General features: G+C 31.9%; 3 protein-coding genes across 7 annotated transcripts in view; 1 reads left to right on the forward strand and 2 right to left on the reverse strand.

The window, feature by feature from the left end:
- Positions 1–17,416, forward strand: part of LOC125820432 (uncharacterized) — a 430,223-nt gene that overhangs the window by 214,944 nt on the left and 197,863 nt on the right. The gene's annotated exons all lie outside the window — the stretch shown is intronic.
- LOC125820482 (probable glutathione peroxidase 8) lies at positions 214–9,828 on the reverse strand. Of its 3 annotated transcripts, none has more exons than XM_049499922.1 (6): positions 9,706–9,774; positions 1,852–1,928; positions 1,569–1,630; positions 1,010–1,128; positions 485–652; positions 214–405 (listed from the first exon to the last, which is right to left on the reverse strand). In XM_049499922.1, the coding sequence occupies exons 1-6, from the start codon at positions 9,757–9,759 to the stop codon at positions 373–375; spliced, it is 513 nt and encodes a 170-aa protein (XP_049355879.1). In that variant the 5' UTR covers positions 9,760–9,774; the 3' UTR covers positions 214–372. The 3 variants fall into 3 exon arrangements, with proteins under 3 accessions (XP_049355879.1, XP_049355878.1, XP_049355880.1); XM_049499921.1 differs by lacking the exon at positions 9,706–9,774 and adding an exon at positions 3,498–3,633; XM_049499923.1 differs by lacking the exons at positions 214–405; positions 485–652; positions 1,010–1,128; positions 1,569–1,630; positions 1,852–1,928 and adding exons at positions 6,514–6,779; positions 6,878–7,045; positions 7,381–7,499; positions 7,724–7,785; positions 8,012–8,088 and having other exon boundaries at positions 9,706–9,828.
- On the reverse strand, positions 12,788–15,542 carry LOC125820460 (glutathione S-transferase T1-like). The gene is made up of 7 exons (XM_049499900.1): positions 15,326–15,542; positions 15,173–15,246; positions 14,898–14,958; positions 14,400–14,453; positions 14,184–14,263; positions 13,295–13,500; positions 12,788–13,152 (listed from the first exon to the last, which is right to left on the reverse strand). Exons 1-7 carry the CDS (start codon positions 15,388–15,390, stop codon positions 12,982–12,984), a joined length of 711 nt encoding a protein of 236 aa, XP_049355857.1. The 5' UTR covers positions 15,391–15,542; the 3' UTR covers positions 12,788–12,981.

Consider the following 17,416-nt stretch of genomic DNA (forward strand, 5'->3'; position numbering starts at 1 on the left):
AATGAGAACATTATAGTGTTTAAATGCACCAAAGTTTGTTCCTTAGAAACAACAATGATACCCTTACCAAACATCATCAACAACAACAAACGCAGTGTAATCTCACAAGTGAGGTCTAAGAAAGATAGTGTGTACGCCAATCTTACCCCTACCTTGGGGGAGGTAGAGAGGCTCAACAACTAGAAGATAGAAACAGATAAACATCAAGTAAGAAAACTGACAGACTAATAATATTTGTCTAATAACAAATGACTGGATATCAGTTTCAGGAACATGTAGGAATTTATTAATAAGGGACAAACTACAATAAAACCAAGCCAGCATTAACAAGTTCGAAATCGATCCACATTGTTGAAGGCTCAACCTTGGTAACTACTCGATTCCCAACAGCACTTTTATGTCCCTCTGCAACAAGAGCATGAACTCATAAGGCAAATCATCTTATATAGAAAAGTTGCATAGAGTATTAACTCAAAAACGTTACCTCCATTGAGAGAGGAGATGTGGTAGGATAATAGCGATCAGAAACTTGGCCATTCTTATCAACGAGGAACTTAGCGAAATTCCACTGAATATTATCCCCAACTAATCCCCACTTTGCTGATTTCAAGAACTTATAAAAGGGAGATGTGTTTTCGCCATTCACTTCAATCTAGTTCAAGAAAGATACACACTTGTGAATACAAAGATACCATGAGCTCTAAGGGAAGAAGTAATCCAGACGCAATAGTATCCCTTAAGAATGCAACTTTGATGTTCATAGTTAACAGAAGATGCCAACAAATTTATTGAGAATAATCTAATTGATGGAAAAACCGCAACTTCCAAAATATTCTACCAAAATATTAAACATTTAACTCACGTGTATATGCAGGGAGAGAAGATGTATATTTAAAAGAAGGAACACAATACCAAGTAAATCACCATTTTTTTTTTATAATGCAAGAAAATAAAAAATTAGTAGTTGAAACAATAGTAACATCTATGAGGATTCTTGTTGTTTCATTACCTTGTCAAAGATGGGGAACTCTGACTTGAAACGCGTACAAGCAAATTCTACGATCTCATCGTTGCTCCCTGGTTCTTGCGCACCAAATTGATTGCAAGGAAATGCCAATATTTCCAGACCTACATTTAAATACCAAAGAAAGAGAGATGTGAATTGTGAAGGCAGTTTTAGTGATACTCAAACCATAATAATGTGATGATTTTGAAACTTTGGTTCAAACACTAGCCTTTTTCTTCTTCTTTATTGATAGAGGAATTTAATTTGTTATGAGACAATCATTAATGACAGCAATAATAATGAAAAGAAAGACCATACAATTTAATGTGGGGAACTCTCAAGGGGAAGGAAACTCACGGCCAGTCACCAACTCTTGTTATTTCTCAGTGAAAGATGATACAAATACACCGAGTAACCAATGTTTATAATAGGCTGCGAAAAATCTCAATCCTAGACTATTTAGGATGTGCTCCAAACAATTTTTATAAGAAACCTATAGACTATTTAAAAAATAGACTGCGAAAAAACCGCTGCAAGAGCAAAATGGTTACTTGACGCATACCTTGATCTTTGTACTTCTCATGTAAATGGTTGAGATCTTTGTAGTTTGAATCAGTCAAACCGCTGTGGACAGCAAGACAGATAACACTTGAATTTCTTTTTTTTCCATAATAAGTCGGATAACAGTTGAAGAATTCAATGAAGTGAGATATTATATGAATCATAGAACGTGTAAAAGAAAAAACATTTCTTAGAGTTATGATTTTCATCTGGGACAAAGGTTGCTTCTTTCCCTGGAAATCATACAACTGATAAATATGATGGGTGGAAATAGATGATTTTACCATTTGGACGCAACATTCACGATAAGTAGGACCTTTCCTTTGTAGGTACTAAGATCAACATCATTTCCCTTTGCATCCTGAGAGCAAAGGAAACAGTATGCTCAGAAAAGGGAACAAGATACAAGTAAACGAAGCATTTCATTGTGGTCACTTGTAACAAAAATGTCTGATCCTCCAAAAATAGTGCCTTTTTGGAGTACCTGACACGGATGCAACATCATTTTTGGAGAGTCCAAGCACCATACTTGTACATTTTTATGATATATTATCATTAGCAAACTCAACCATGTCATTTCATCATTTTATTATGGATTTTCCCTGTGTTTATAGGGGGAAGGCACAGAAAGGGGTTATTTAACCATGGGAAAGAACTAGAGCCCTGAGGCATGGGGCAAAAGCTAGCTCCATGAATAACAACAACAACATACCAAATAAAATCCCCAAAAAGTTAGGTCTACAGAGAGTAGTATACACATACCTTACTACTACCTCGTGGAGGTAGACAAGCTAAATGAATAAAAAAAAGTAAAAAGCAATAAGGCGCAGAAAAGCTAGTAGAAATATCTAAGCATGTGAACAACTACAATATGATTTCTTCCTATTTGTTTAAACCTCCGTAGGCATAGTTATCACATACCTATGCTGGTAAAGTTTATGTGAATTTTCCATTTGTTACTTCTACAGTTTTCCTAGTACAATTAGTTGTTTAGTAAAAGGAATTTACTCCTTTATTACTTCAATATTTGGTTTATCAGTTGCAATGAGATTCTAATGCTTTAGTTGTCGGAAGAAAGAGATTCCATCCATATTTTCAACATTGCTGCTTGAATCTCTATCATAACAATTAGCAGGTAAGCTATGAAATAGTCGAGGTGCACACAAATTGAAGTGGAATACTCCTGGACTATTGGAAAAAAGAAAAATGGTTCTACTCAAACATAAGGTATATCTCATACTTCCATCCACTCTTCCCCTCAAATTAAAACTCTTGATGATTAAACATTTACATATTGCAGCCATATGCCTATTCTAGCATCATATTGCTTAGCTCCCATTTGGCCTGAGATTTGAACAGGTCCGAATTCGTACTAGCTCAGTTGATTGACTATTTGTACTTTCACCTTGTTGGTAAAGACTTGTAATCCCGTTCACCTACCCTCAATATTTTCAACTTGTTGGTGAGGGTTGTCCCCCTATGTTGCTCACACTCTTCAAAAATATCAATAGGTACATGTCGGATCCTCCAAAAAGAGTGTAATTTTAAAGGATCCAAAGCACGTGCACAACATTTCCGGAGAGTCCGAGCAACTTAGTAATGTCCCATGCCCTCAATTTGAAAGGAAAAATAAAGATTTGAACCAGTTTTGGGTGAAATTTTTCTTCCACTCACCTGGCTTCAAATTTTTTTCGAGTAAAATCATGTCCAAATACAACTTCAGTTTCAAAAACTATTTTCCTAACACAACTTCAACAACTCTTTGTTTTTTTTTCAAAGTATGACAAAATCTGCAGTCAAACTAGCTCAAAGAAAAAAAATATTTTTCTAAGGCAACTTCAAAAACTCTTTTTTATTCGTATTTCACAAAATCTATAGTCAAACGCTAGCTCGAAGAAAAACCAAACTTAAGATTATGAGAGGAGCTAACCTTTAGAGTAAAGTCATAGACAGATTCTGGCTTCTTCTCCGGTTGGCCGGCCATCCTCGTCGTCGTCGGAATTTGGTATTCTTAAAGTTTGAAATAAAAAGCCAAACTACAAAATATCCAACCACACAGTATCCACCTATATATATTAAGGCTAGATTGGTAGGAGTGATAATGTATAATTAATTTTGAAAATAAATTTGTCTCAAATCTAATTGGTACTCCCTCCGTTTTACAAAAAATGACCTCCTTTCCTTTTTAGTCAGTTTAAAAAAGAATGACCTCTTTTCTTTTTTGGTAACATTTTACTTTTTATTTTCCACGTGGCATGTTTAAGACCACAAGATTAAGGGCAATTTTGTACATTTGACATAACTTTAATTTAGGACCACAAGATTCAAAAGTCTTTTTTATTTACTTAAACTCCGTGCCAAGTCAAACCAGGTCATTCTTTATGAAACGGAGGGAGTATAAAATTGTGGAATAATTTATTTAGGAATTAATTATTTCAGAATTATTTTAATTTTTATATTAAAGGTAAAATAATAGTTCTTAGATAACTATTCTAAAAATGGTTATTATTTCTAACTAAACTAGCACTGACAAGGTAAGGAAACCTTGATATGCAAGTGATGGTATAACCAATTATTTAACTTTGTTTTACCAAAGTTGCATTACCCTTTTTGGTCTTGAACTCAACTAGAATATTCATGTGTTCCAATTCTGAGTTTGATTTGTCTATCTCAATTTGATTGGATGAAGTTTAAGAAAATAAAGAGGATTTTAAATTTAATGATCTTAAATTATATATATATATATATATATATATATATATATATTCAAAAGTTATCGAATTAATGAAGATACAATATTTTTTAAACAACCTAAAAAAATATATAAGACAAATAATTACGACACAGGAAGTAATAGTTTTGTTTTATAATCTTAAATAAATATTTATATAATAATAACAATAATAATAATCTATAAAGCTAATAAGCACAATTGTGTATATTGCATAACCGAGACCGAGACCGAGACCAGATTGTCCGACTAGCACACTTTTAATAGGAAATGATGAGGTCAAAAATTTGTTGAATCATATATAAAGGTATGCATTCGACTATCCTTTCGCTTAAGATGGTTTCACCCATGTCATTTGGGGCTTAGATCGGAAACCTGATGATACCATTGGAGTGGCAACTAAAATTATATATATATATATATATATAATATATAAAAATATATTTTAAATTTTTGATCTTAAATATATTATGTATAGAGTATTGATATTTAAAAATGGCTAAATTAGAAAAGAAGCACTCGATTTTTAATTAACATTTTTTTCAAAAAAGAAAAGTTATTCGAAAGTATTTTTTAAAAGATACGGGATGTGTCCTTGGCTTTTGTGCAATATTATGCAGATAAAATATGAGTATAGAAAATTGCACTTATTGTAAAGGCCAAAATACATCGAATCTGTCTTTGGTGGTTGCGCAATCGTACACGGATAAAATATGATCATATAAAATAGTCTGCCTCAATTTATATGATGTATTTTGATTTGATATGAATTTTTTTTAAAGTAAAATTTGTATTCAAAATAAGACATAAGATATTTGTGGACTATAGATTATTTCATAAAGATTCCCTATTTTAAAGCTAAATCAATAAAATCATTACTAGATATAGAAAGACATGATACATGAATATATTTTATAACTTGACTTCAGCTGGTATTTATGTCTTTCAATTTTGAGTGTGCACAAGTAAATATTTAAACTTGTATAAAATGAAATAAGTACACATACGTCTTATGTGACATAATACACGTAGGACACAAATTGTCATGTATGAACATATGTCTATTTGTTCAGTTTTAGACAAGTTTAAGTATCTACTTGTGCACATCCAAATTTTGAGGGCATAGATGACAACTAAGGTCAAGTTAACGGACACGTTTATGTATTATGTCATATAAAAACGTGTCATTCTTTTCAAACTGACTAAAAAAGAAAGTGATCATATAAACTGAACATAGAAATTATTTTCTTTAATCTAACATAATTGAAAATTTGAATCTGATTCAAATTTCTAAATTCTTATCACAAATTCTCAAAAAATTTATCGTAAAATTAGCTATATAAATTCCAAGCTTTTTTATATAAATTTTGTATATTTGAAAACTATATAAAAAATATTATAAAAATTACAACAATTAAAAAACTTAAAATATTTAATATATATATATATATATATATATATATAAATAAAAAATTAATTCTCGAAATTTTAAATGTGTTATATAAATTGAAATAAAAGAAGTATAAAAGATCTTGTTACATTTTTGCATATGGTAAACATGTTGCCCTTATGATGGTGTGCTGAGACTTAACAACTTTATTGTAGGATGTAATGTGCTCTTTTATGGTTGGACCCTCTTTTCTTTTATCAAAATTTAGCGTGTATTATTGCGGTGTGGTATTTATATACCATTTTGAATAAATGTAAAGGGTAATAGAACTCTCGCAAATTCATCTGTTTTTGTAAAAAAAAAAGAAGATAAATTCATGGAGAAACATATGTATTATCTCCATAATATATATGAAGTTACTGCACAAATCAACAATACAATACCAATGGTTCACCAACTACATTTTTAATTTAATACATATAATATCATTACCAACAATCCTAACCCAAAATCATTGAGGGTTGAACTAAAGTGGTAAATATATTTTTTATTATTTTTAATAAAAAAATTAAATTTAAGTCATAGATAAGTTTTCATTTTCAATAGGGAATGGTTTACCGTTTAAGAGGGATTTCTGTATATAGATCTAAATTAATCGTGCCTCAAAACAGATATGGAATATCAAACGAAAAAAAAGAAGGAATAATACATTAACACGCCTTTAAACTTGACTTCAGCTGACATTTAGGCCTCTAACTACGGGTATACACAAGTATACACTTAAATTTGTAGAAAATTAAACAAATAGATGCGCGTCTAAACAGATTCAACTTGAGAAGTTGATTAACAATGTATCAATTTAAAACTTATCTTATAGAATGAACAGTTTATGTTGCACAACATTTCAAATGGCGATCATCTACACCATAACAGCCCTTCTTACATAATGTCTCTCACTCAGATAACGAAAACAAGTAAACGATTTCTAAAATAAAACCAAACCTGCAACTAACAAGTGAAAAATCGATCCACATCGTTGAAGACTCGAAGCTTCGCAACTATATAATTTCAAGAAGCTTTTTCATATCCCTCTGCGGAAAAAATCATGAAGCCATAAGTACATGATGTGTTACACACAAATTTACAGGAAATTTACGATGAGTATTTCAGTTTTCAAGCGGTTGATTACCTCGATAGTCAGAGGAGATGTGGTTGGGTAATAACGATCAACAACCTGCCCGTTCTTATCAACCAAGAACTTAGCGAAATTCCACTGAATATCATCCCCAAATATTCCCCATTTGCCTGATTTCAAGAATTTATAAAGAGGAGATGCATTTTCGCCATTCACTTCAATCTAATTCAAGAAAAGATACTTTAGTTGTTAATAAAAATGAGACACCATTGAAATAGTACATCATGATTCCACAACAGGTAATTATGGAATGTAATGGTATCCGGTTTCAATACAACTTGAATGTTTATAGCTGACAGAGTATACGTAAATTGATGGATAAAGAAAATTTTCTATATTTCTCAACACATTCTACCGAAACATTGAACATTTTTAGAACACTGATGTACACAAGCAGGGAGAGAAGATACGTTTAAAAGACGAGACACACTAATAAGCAAATAACCAAGTTGTAGCTAATATAATGACATCTATCAGGGCTATTGTTCTTTCATTACCTTATCAAAGATAGGAAAGTCTGACTTGAAACGTGTACAAACGAAGTCTAAAATCTGATCGTTGGTCCCTGGCTCTTCCTCACCAAATTGATTGCACGGAAATGCCAATATTTCCAGGCCTGTGTTTGAATAAGAAAAGAACTTTCAAAATACGAATGGAAACAATTAAGAGAGAGCTGAAGGCAATTTTAGTGATACTCAAACCATAATGACTCAAATAGTCCGGAAGTTAAACTTTAACCGAAGATGTCGAATGGTCCATTCTTTGCAAACACTAACCCTTTCATCTTCTCTTTTCCGGAGGAATCAAACCAGGAATGGTCACTTAACTAAAGACACATACCTTGATCTTTGTACTTCTCATATAATTGGTTGAGTTCCGTGTAGTTTGAGTTAGTCATCCCGCTGTAGACAACCAAACAAATGATGGTTAAAAAGTTCAACTAGGACAAATATCACTTCAACCGCAGAATGTGTAAAGTGTATAAGCAGACAACAAGGTTTTAAAGTCATGATTATCTTCTGGACGGAGGTTGTTCCGTTCCCTGGACTTCAACTGGTATCAGAGATATTATAAAACAGATTCATGCATACAACTACAAATATGATGGCAGAAATTAAATGATTCTACCATTTGGAAGCAACATTCACGATAAGTAGTACTTTTCCTTTGTAGATACTAAGGTCTACATCATTTCCCGTCGCGTCCTGCGAGCAAAGGAGAGAGTATACTGAGAAAATTGAAGGAGAAAAGTACCAAGTTATTTCAAACTTTGAATTGCTCACTCCATTTCAATTTGTTTGTCTTACTTTCCTTTTTAGTCCATTTCAAGAAGTCTTCTTTAGTTCCCTAAACTTTGTGTCAAGTCAAAACCAGACAAACATATTGAAATGAAGGGAGTATGAGTTATCTCGGTGTTTATAAGGCCAAGATAGGGGCTAGTTAAGCATGGGGAAGAGCTAAAGCCTGCTTATGTTACATGGACAGACGGTTAAGATAGTCAATCATATTTTCATAAAGATTGAGCCTTATAAAGGAATGTCTACTGGTTTCAACCAACAACAGCAGCAACATACCCAATGTAATTCCACAACTGGGGTCTGGGGAGGATAAGATGTACCCCGATCTTACCCCTATCTACGAGGGGTAGAGAGGTTATATCCGATATATCCTCGGCTCAAAAGAGAATTATCCGAAGCAGGGTTGCAAGATCTAGAGGTTTCAACCATAATGTTTAATTACCATACATAAAATTTTCACTCCAAAATGCTCGCGTTCAGTTCTTCCAAATTCAATGTGTCATTATCCCATCATGTAGAGTCCACCAAGAAGCATGGTTCTACTTAGACTAAAAAGTTAAAAGTGTGCCCTAATAATCAATAAAGTGAGTTAAATCTATAAAAGACCAACGTTTAAACTTCAGCAGAAACAAAAACGCTAGGTGATTTCCTCTTATGCTAGAGTTATCCAGTACATGTGTTGGTCAGTGATAGCAGCTACTTGGTAAAATAGTCCAGAAACGCGCAAGCTGGGCTAGACAACAAAGTTAAAAAAAAAAAAAAAGGTTTCTATTCAATCACAAGGTGAATATCATACTTCCACTTATTCTTCCCCTTAAAACTCTAATGATAAAACCTACACACATGGAACCAAACAGATGAGAAATCACTTCTGCAGGTGCCTATTTTAGTGTAAATTCTGTAATATTTCCCCTTCCCAAAAAAAAGCAATTGAAGATCAATTGAACACCTAATAACCTCAGGGGCATAGCTATAGCCACCCCAGACTGTCCTTTGTCGGAAAATTACGTTGTATATATATGTTAAATTCTACATTTAAAGTATATATATTTAAAGTTAGACACTTTGACAAAAGCTATGTCTTTGTCGTAGTGGTAACGAGTGTCTATTTGATTGAAGGAGTTCCGTATTCAAACCCTTAATAGCACAATAATTTTTTGTTTTATTTTGACAGTCACACACCATTATTCTTGGATACTCTTAATAAAATTTCTGACTTCATCAACCTCACTATCCATCCCTTAAACGACTTCAATTTAGCTAGAGTTTGAACATAGATTTTGGAAGTAAATTTGAAAACTTATCTTCAAATATTTTCTAAGTTCTCAAATACCAGCTCAGGCCAGCTTTTGGTTTTGAGACTTCCGCTCACAATTTTTTTAATTTTTTTCAAAGCACAACTCAAATTCCAAAAATGACAACTTCAAAAAATTTAATTTTTCAAGTTTCAACTTCAAAATCTATTTCGAAACAAAAGCTTATATTAGCCATACATACATGCAATAAACTTGAGTTAAAATTTACCTTTAGAGTAAAGTCATAGACAGATTGTGGCTTCTTCTCCGGTTGGCCGGCCATTCTCTTGCTCAAATTTGGCTCCGAAATTCACAAGTCTAAAACTAAAAATACCCGACCCGACCACGCATTGACCTCGTTTTATTTTTATTATAAGAAGAAAGTATAATGTTGAACTAATTCCTATTTTAAATGAAAATGAATGTCGTATTTAGGATAATTTTCAAACACTACATGGTTCATGCTATGCTAGTAGTTGAGGATTATTATATAAAGTTTCCACTAATTTTTATAATTAGCATAAAATTGGATAATACTAGGGGTGGCAAATCAACCCCCGTCCAACCCATTTAGGTTTGAGCTAATTATTGACCCACTCATTTGTTAGCTCAATTCATTTCAACCCAACACATTTCAACCCATTAAAAATTGAATTGATATGTAACCCAAATTGATTTTTAAAAAATCTTATCAAAATATTATTAAAAAACTTTTGTCTTGATTTTATATGTTATATATAATAATAAAGAGAAAAAATGTATTAGGTACTAAAAGCTTATAAAATAACAAATAAAGCTATTAAAACTTAGAAAAAATTGGGGGGGGGGGGGGGTTGGGTTATGACCCGTTACCTAGTCCGTTTTGACCCACCTCATTTTGGCCCAAACGAATTTGGATTGGATTGGGACTTAACCCGTTTATTATCTTGACTCATTTTGACCCGCTCAAATTTAACCCGACCCGCCCAATTGTCACTCCTAGATAATACATAAATTTGACCTAGTTTGCAACTTGCACAACTATACTTTAGATGTTCATTGCCATTCTAAGAAATGTTTGGTAAGGTATAGAAAAATATTGTTGAATATAGGGGTCGTTTGGTAGAAAGATGCATAATGCAGAGATTATTAATGCATGGATTAGTAATGCAAGGATTATTAATACAGGATTTAATAATGCAGGTATTAGTTTTTATGAAGTGTTTGGTTCATTGTTTCCCATTTAATCTTATGTTTGGCTTAAAACTCTAGAAAAAGTTTCTTTCCTATTATATCCTTGAGTTATTATGAGATTTTATATTTCATTTAACTTGTCAAGTTAAATACTAAAATATATATTCAAAAAATTATTATTAATTTTGAGTTGTGATATGCCACTATAGAGATCCTTGATATAGCATGGTATATTTTTAATTTTTTATTGGTCAAAATATACCTTGAACTTATCATAGATTTAAGGCTATTAAAATTGTTCAAATACACAAAGCTTATTTTTAAAAAAAATAAAAAATTCAAGTGGTCAATCGACGAACTACATTTTAAAAAAAAACAAAAAAACAACCCAATATAACAAATCAAACATGGAGAAAAAAAATATTAATTTGTGAAATCATCAAATTACATGGAACGAATTTGGAGAATTTAAAAGATTATTTATAAATATTCTCATGTAAATAGAAAAGAGCATTAACTTACAAAAAAAAAAAAGGAAAATAGATTTGGGGATAGTTTAGTCATTTAGGAGTCTTATTCAAGGATTATTAAACCTTCGATTAGTTATCCCTCCCTTTTCTAGGGATAAAATAAGACCTTGTATGAGGTATAACTAATCTATGGGTTAAGTTAAATAAAGTAACCAAACAATGTTTTTGTTGGACTAAATTTTAATCAATTGACTATTTTGATTAATACCTCCTACCAAACGGGTCCATAGTGTATTAATAATGTTATACATTATTAATACCATCATTTTCATGTATATATTAGCTATAAGTAGTTTAATATCAAATATAGTGATATCACTGATATGCATTAGTTATACATAGATTAAAAAAATATATTAAGTAATGTACTTATAATACATAAAATTAATATATGTATATTTTTTCTGATTCACTCCACCAAACTACTTATATACAACTCTGAATCCACTACTACTTAATTAGATGGAGAATGTATGTCAAATAATCATTATAAAATGCTAAAAATGTACATATAAATATTTATCATATAGTAGTACTTAATAGCTTGGTGTAAGCAATGTACACCTTGTGTTGCCGGCTCGGACGCACCAATTATAATAAAGCAAATTAGAACTTTAATAGTTTTTACTTTCTGTTTATATTGATTGGACAAATTTAGCATCCACAATAATCAATCAATACACCAAATTTATATTGATTGATTGATTTAGAAAAATATAATTGAGGTAGACAACTTCCTTTATTCGAGACTTACAATGTCCATTCATTTCCTTGCCTTTTAATTTCACTTTTTGGTATCGATTTTTTTGGAGATTAATTAAGCACCAAAAGTAAATTTGGACGATTCTATGCTTTTGCATTATTTCATTTATTTTATATGCATACTTGTTATCAAGCTTAACTTTAACTTTTATTACAGTGGTTATAGAGGTGACAATTAAGTGAGTTGAACTGAATTTAGACGGGTGAAAATAAATTGAGTTAATAAATGAAAAGGTTAAGTCGAAAATTTACTTGGATTTAAATGAGTGCTAAGTAAAACTCAATTCGCTTAATTCTTACCAAGTTTTAATTGTTTTGTTTCTTTTTATAATTTTTAGTACTATATGAGGCTACTTCCTCAAATTGATAAGAGCTTCTGATAGTGAAGGAAGAGACTCGTAGCCCGAAATCGTGTTAGAAGAAAGAAAGGACACACACATCAGCTAAGTCCATACAAGATCTAGTAAATCGCGGTGGATTTATAGTTGGTGTGTGTAACAATATGTCCATATGGAATGTTTCTATTAGACAAATACCATATGGTTCAAGTAGAGCAATTTCATTTGTTGTTTATAAATAGCTGAGTTATTCACTTATATACATGGATGACATAATACATAAATATACCCTTTTAACTTGATATTTATGTAGTCTAACTTTGGTGATTCATGTGTTCTTAATCACATAACAAATTTGAGTGTATCGCTTTTCAAATAACAAGTACCTAATAAAATTAGTGTATTTCTTTATTATGACTATTTATAACATATCAAATGATAAAAAGGGTCGCTCATATAGTTATAAGCACCCTCCACCTCAAACCTTAAGATCGTTGGAGTCTTGATAGACAAAATAATAAGAACTGCTTTTATTCAGAAGATTAGTACAATACGACTCAACATTCTCAGAATTGTCTTAAGAAATAAGAATACAAAGCATACCACACATCATACTAAGAAATATGCATCCTATAAAGCACACAAAATGTCATAATGCAGGCCTTGAGTACACATTGTAACAGGTTTCAATTGCGGATACGTCTAGCTGCTTGCTCCAGCAGATCGCTGCTTCTGAAAAATCTCGTTAACTTTGAAGAGGGTTTCATGTATTTCATCAAAATAAGGTGCTGTGGCACTCTTCACATCATCAATCCACTTCAACACGTTCTTGTGCGGGCTTAATAGACCCTCACGATCCTTCTCATCAAGAAACTGCATTCAGAAAGAAGAAACCGGACTTTAATGGACATGATATTCAGGAACACAATCCTGGTCAGTATAGTAACGAGTAATATATATGCCAGTCTATTTCTAATCATTATGCAAAATAAAAACAAGAAACGTTTTTTTATACCTCAAGTTGCATAATCTCACAAACTAAGCTAAGATCTGCAAGGGAAGGTTGGGAATTTCCAAGCAAAAAGCTTCCGTCTTTCTGCAGCCAATAGGTATCAATTGTTGCAAGAGATGCAGAAAGGAGTTTTTTACATTCTGCAGCAGCTTGTGGATTCAAAGGCAATCCAAATGCAGGTGCCAGTATAGTGTTAAAGACATATCCCGCTGAAAACAGAAGCATGATCCTTGAGAAAGCTAATTTCAGGGGAAACAACAAAAGAAGTACATATATTGCAGAAGAAACAATGACGCCACAGGCAAACTAGCTGAAACCCGCCAAGATAATTAAGAAAGTATAAAACAATAAATAGTGAGTGGCGCCTTCACCATGATAATTGTTAAATGGACTTTTCACCCCTCGAAAACTTGCTCAAAGGGAAGAGGATTGCCCAAGTCATATTAAGAGTCCAGGCATCTCATCCCAGTCCGATGTGGGATCATTCTCATCACCCACCCTCACGCCCAAACACTGTCTGAAATGGAATATGAACAATCATAAACCAAGGTATATAAGCACCCCCCTCCCCCCGCACAGGGGCTCACATCAGGCAATAGGCCTGACTCTGATACTATGTTAAATAGACCTTAGGCCTAACTCACACCCCAAAATCTAGCTTAAAGTGAGAAGGATTGCTCAAGTCATATAAGAAGTTTAGGGATCTTGACCCTATCCGATGTGTGATCATTCTCATCATGCAAACAAACTTCTTATCTATTTTAAAGATAACAATTACCCTTCTAATTCTGATTAAGTTCCTCTATAACAAATTCAAAAGCTCATGGCAAATGAACTAACTAGCAATGATCAAATGTGAGCAAGGAGTATCTTCAACACAAACAAAAAGTACCTGAACCACGACGTAAGTTAGAGTGGTGCCAATCCAAGACACATTCTACGTTTGCTCTTTTCTGCAGGTCTTTTGGATACCTTCATGATAAAGCAAAAAATCGTGAGGATATTGTTAGATCACAATCCTATTAATATATAGTCCAGTGTTTACATTAAAAGAAATTTCCTGCTTAACTAAAATCGAAAATTAAGAAGTGGACAGAACTAAACTTACCAATGATCAGCAGTTTCCGGAAATGCTGAAGCTAGATATCTAAGAATAGCATGACTGCAAAACACAGAAAATTTACTAGTCAGCTATTAAATACTATAAACAAGCCATAATTTACATCACCGGAATAAATGTTACACAAATCTTCAATCAAAAAGGATCACTTAAAGAAACTTCTGGTCCACGTATAAATCATTTTAACATCAACCAAAAGCTAGATCCAACAATGGAAAAACAAGAATTCGTCAATATTGATACGTGTATCTTTGATACCAGATACACAAAACCTCCACAACCACGTTTTACACTCTTCAATTATACACATGTGCTAAAGCTCATATCATATCACTAGAGGCGAAACCAGTATTTGAAATTGTTAGTGGATTCTAAATTAATAATTTATACATATTAAACGAATTTCTTCAAACAAAAACAGAGTTCGAAAAAAATCTCTAGCTCCGTCCCTGCATATCAGTAGTTTATATAAGAAATTAAAATTACCTTTCGAAAAGCTTAAAAGTATCATGAACTATGGCTGGTACTTGCTTCATGATATTAACTTCTGCAAACGAAACAAAAACACTATTTTAAAAAAAAGTAATCTAATAGTTGAGTCTGATCTAGATTTTGAAAATTTATCTCCAAATATTCGTTTGGCCGTGAAATTTCAAATTCCCAAAAATAGCTCAGAACCAACTTTGGGACTTACACCGACAAAACTTCAAATTCTAATATTTCGAGTTTCAACTTCAAAATGTATGATTGAACGAACGAACCTTGATATTCAGGAGTGCGATGTTGACCTTTAGAAAGATCGATATTAACCTCTTCAAATTCAATTCCATTTAATCTTACAAAAAAAAAAACCAATAATCAGATTTGGATCATTGGGAGAATAGTAAGTAATGAAAAATGACGAGAAAGATTACTTGCAGAAAATGAGAATAGCACGAGAAGGTTGAGAAAGACGATCCACATAAATTTTGAGAGACATAATGAATGAATAGATGAGATTTCAGATTTTGATTCAATTTTTAGTGAATTTGTGTGAGGAATGAATGAAGAGACGACCTCTATTTAAAGTTTTTTTTTTTTGGTTTTGGGTATTCAATTCCGACTGATTGGGGGAAGAAAAATTGTCAATGGCAGATCTGACAGGTGGTAGCTAAAAGTGGGACCCAATTTAATGAAGAATATTATTTCCTCCGTTCACTTTTAATTATCTGCGTTTTTTAAAAATCAATTTGATTGATATTTAAAGTTAAATTAGATTATATTAATTAATTTGATATTTTAAACAAAAAAAACTATACGAAAAGTATTATAAATTGTAATTTTTTGCATATAAATATGATGAAAAAATACATCGTAAAATGTTAGTCAAAGTTCTTGCCGTTTTAATTTAAAAATGGAAACCATGATAAGTGAAAGTGGATGGAGGAAGTAACTCTCAAATTTCTATTCTAGTTTAAATTGTGTGAGATGTACGCACTCTATATGATAGATTTCGTGAGATTGTCAGATAGGATGTATTTATTTATTTAATTTTATGATAGTTTAGGAATCTTTTATGGATGTTGAAAAATTGAAAGATAAAAACATCAGTTGAGATCAAATTAGATGTGTATTATATCTAAAACAAAATGCATATTACTTGATCATAAGTGACAATAAATATTTACATGCAGACCATAATGTGATGTCTCCTTGTTTTAAATAAGATTGGGTTGCTCGAATGGTAAGCACTAAGGGATGACAATGAGACGAAGTGGATGCGGGCGGGTGTTGCCTCACGTGGGATGGGACGGGTCTGGCTATATGGGGGGCAGGGCAAGGCGGGTTGAATTTGTTTTAAGGGATATAATATGGGTGCGGGGAAGGGGTGGGTTCTGGAAATTTCACCAATTAAAATGTGAGATTTTTTGCTAAACAAAGATTTTTGTTTGTTAACTGAAATGACAGATGAGCCAAATTTTTAAGAAATGACATAGATGAGTCATTTCTCAAAATTTAATAGCATATTTGAGCCTTTTTTTTCTTTACAAAAATAATTTAATTAATAATGTGATCAAATCATAATTGATCACGTGTAAAAAAAAAATTTTGTAAAATCAAAACTATTTTCCGTTAATAAATAATGGCATGCATGAGTCTTTTCTCAAATAAAACTGGCATCGATAAATCAAACTTTTAACGGAGGATATAAATAAACTTTTTTCTAAAATTTAATGACATATTTAAGTTTTTTCCCAAAATAAAAAGATGTCTTCTTGTTTTTGGGTGATGGGTGAGTGTGAACACATGTTTTGTTTATTTACTAAATAAATTACTACGTAAGGGATGATGTGAAGTGTGACCTACTTTAACGTTTTAATATAGTACTATTTGAATTATGAAGAATGGACATATGGGCCTACCCTCTGTTATCCGATGCCAAAATACCCAATAGGATTTCACGTTTTTCTATGTCAAGATAATGCTTTTGTTTTTTCACGTTTCAAAATATCGATTTTATTTTGAAAAGTGGATAAAAAGTTTTGTTTAGATGGTAAATATTTCTATCTTCAATTTTAATATCGTGGGTTTGGATCATCAAAGAAGTTAAAAAAAGCTGCAAGTTTAAAATAATGCGTTGTTTTATCTATTGGTGTTCAATATTCGTATTTGAATTTGTCTTATAGTTTGTTTGATAGTCTTTTTAAAATTGATTCATTTTTCAAAAGTGAATAAGAGGGAATTGTTTAAATAATAAATATCTTCTATTTCCAATTCTAATGTTGTGAGATTAAATCATGAAAGAAGCACAGAGGGTGGGAGCTTATAAGCAAGGATAAAAAGGAATTGAAAATGTTTTTCAAAAAAGTATTTGACTAATCAAATTAAAAAATATTGTGTTTGGCTAATTAAATTAAAAACACTTCTTAGCCGCTATTAATGTTAGTCAAACTTTTTAAAAAGTGTTTTTAAGTGTATTTTTTAAAAAAGTGCAAGTGTTTTGGGGAGGGAATTTATTTTTCTAG

This window comes from Solanum verrucosum, unplaced genomic scaffold, assembly GCF_900185275.1.
Source record: "Solanum verrucosum unplaced genomic scaffold, falcon-dt-bn FXZP01000229.1, whole genome shotgun sequence".
In the NCBI taxonomy this organism is placed as follows: Eukaryota; Viridiplantae; Streptophyta; class Magnoliopsida; order Solanales; family Solanaceae; genus Solanum; species Solanum verrucosum.

Excerpts from the sequence above, each read along its gene's own strand:
- LOC125820482 (XM_049499922.1), bottom strand. The coding sequence starts at position 9,759 with ATGGCCGGCCAACCGGAGAAGAAGCCACAATCTGTCTATGACTTTACT. Across the intron at positions 1,631-1,851 it reads GTGAATGTTGCGTCCAAATG|CGGTTTGACTGATTCAAACT; the intron begins GTAAAATCATCT and ends TGCTGTCCACAG. Across the intron at positions 406-484 it reads CATCTCCTCTCTCAATGGAG|AGGGACATAAAAGTGCTGTT; the intron begins GTAACGTTTTTG and ends CTCTTGTTGCAG.
- LOC125820460 (XM_049499900.1), bottom strand. The coding sequence starts at position 15,390 with ATGTCTCTCAAAATTTATGTGGATCGTCTTTCTCAACCTTCTCGTGCT. Across the intron at positions 14,264-14,399 it reads CCGGAAACTGCTGATCATTG|GTATCCAAAAGACCTGCAGA; the intron begins GTAAGTTTAGTT and ends TTTATCATGAAG. Across the intron at positions 13,501-14,183 it reads TAACTTACGTCGTGGTTCAG|CGGGATATGTCTTTAACACT; the intron begins GTACTTTTTGTT and ends TTCTGTTTTCAG.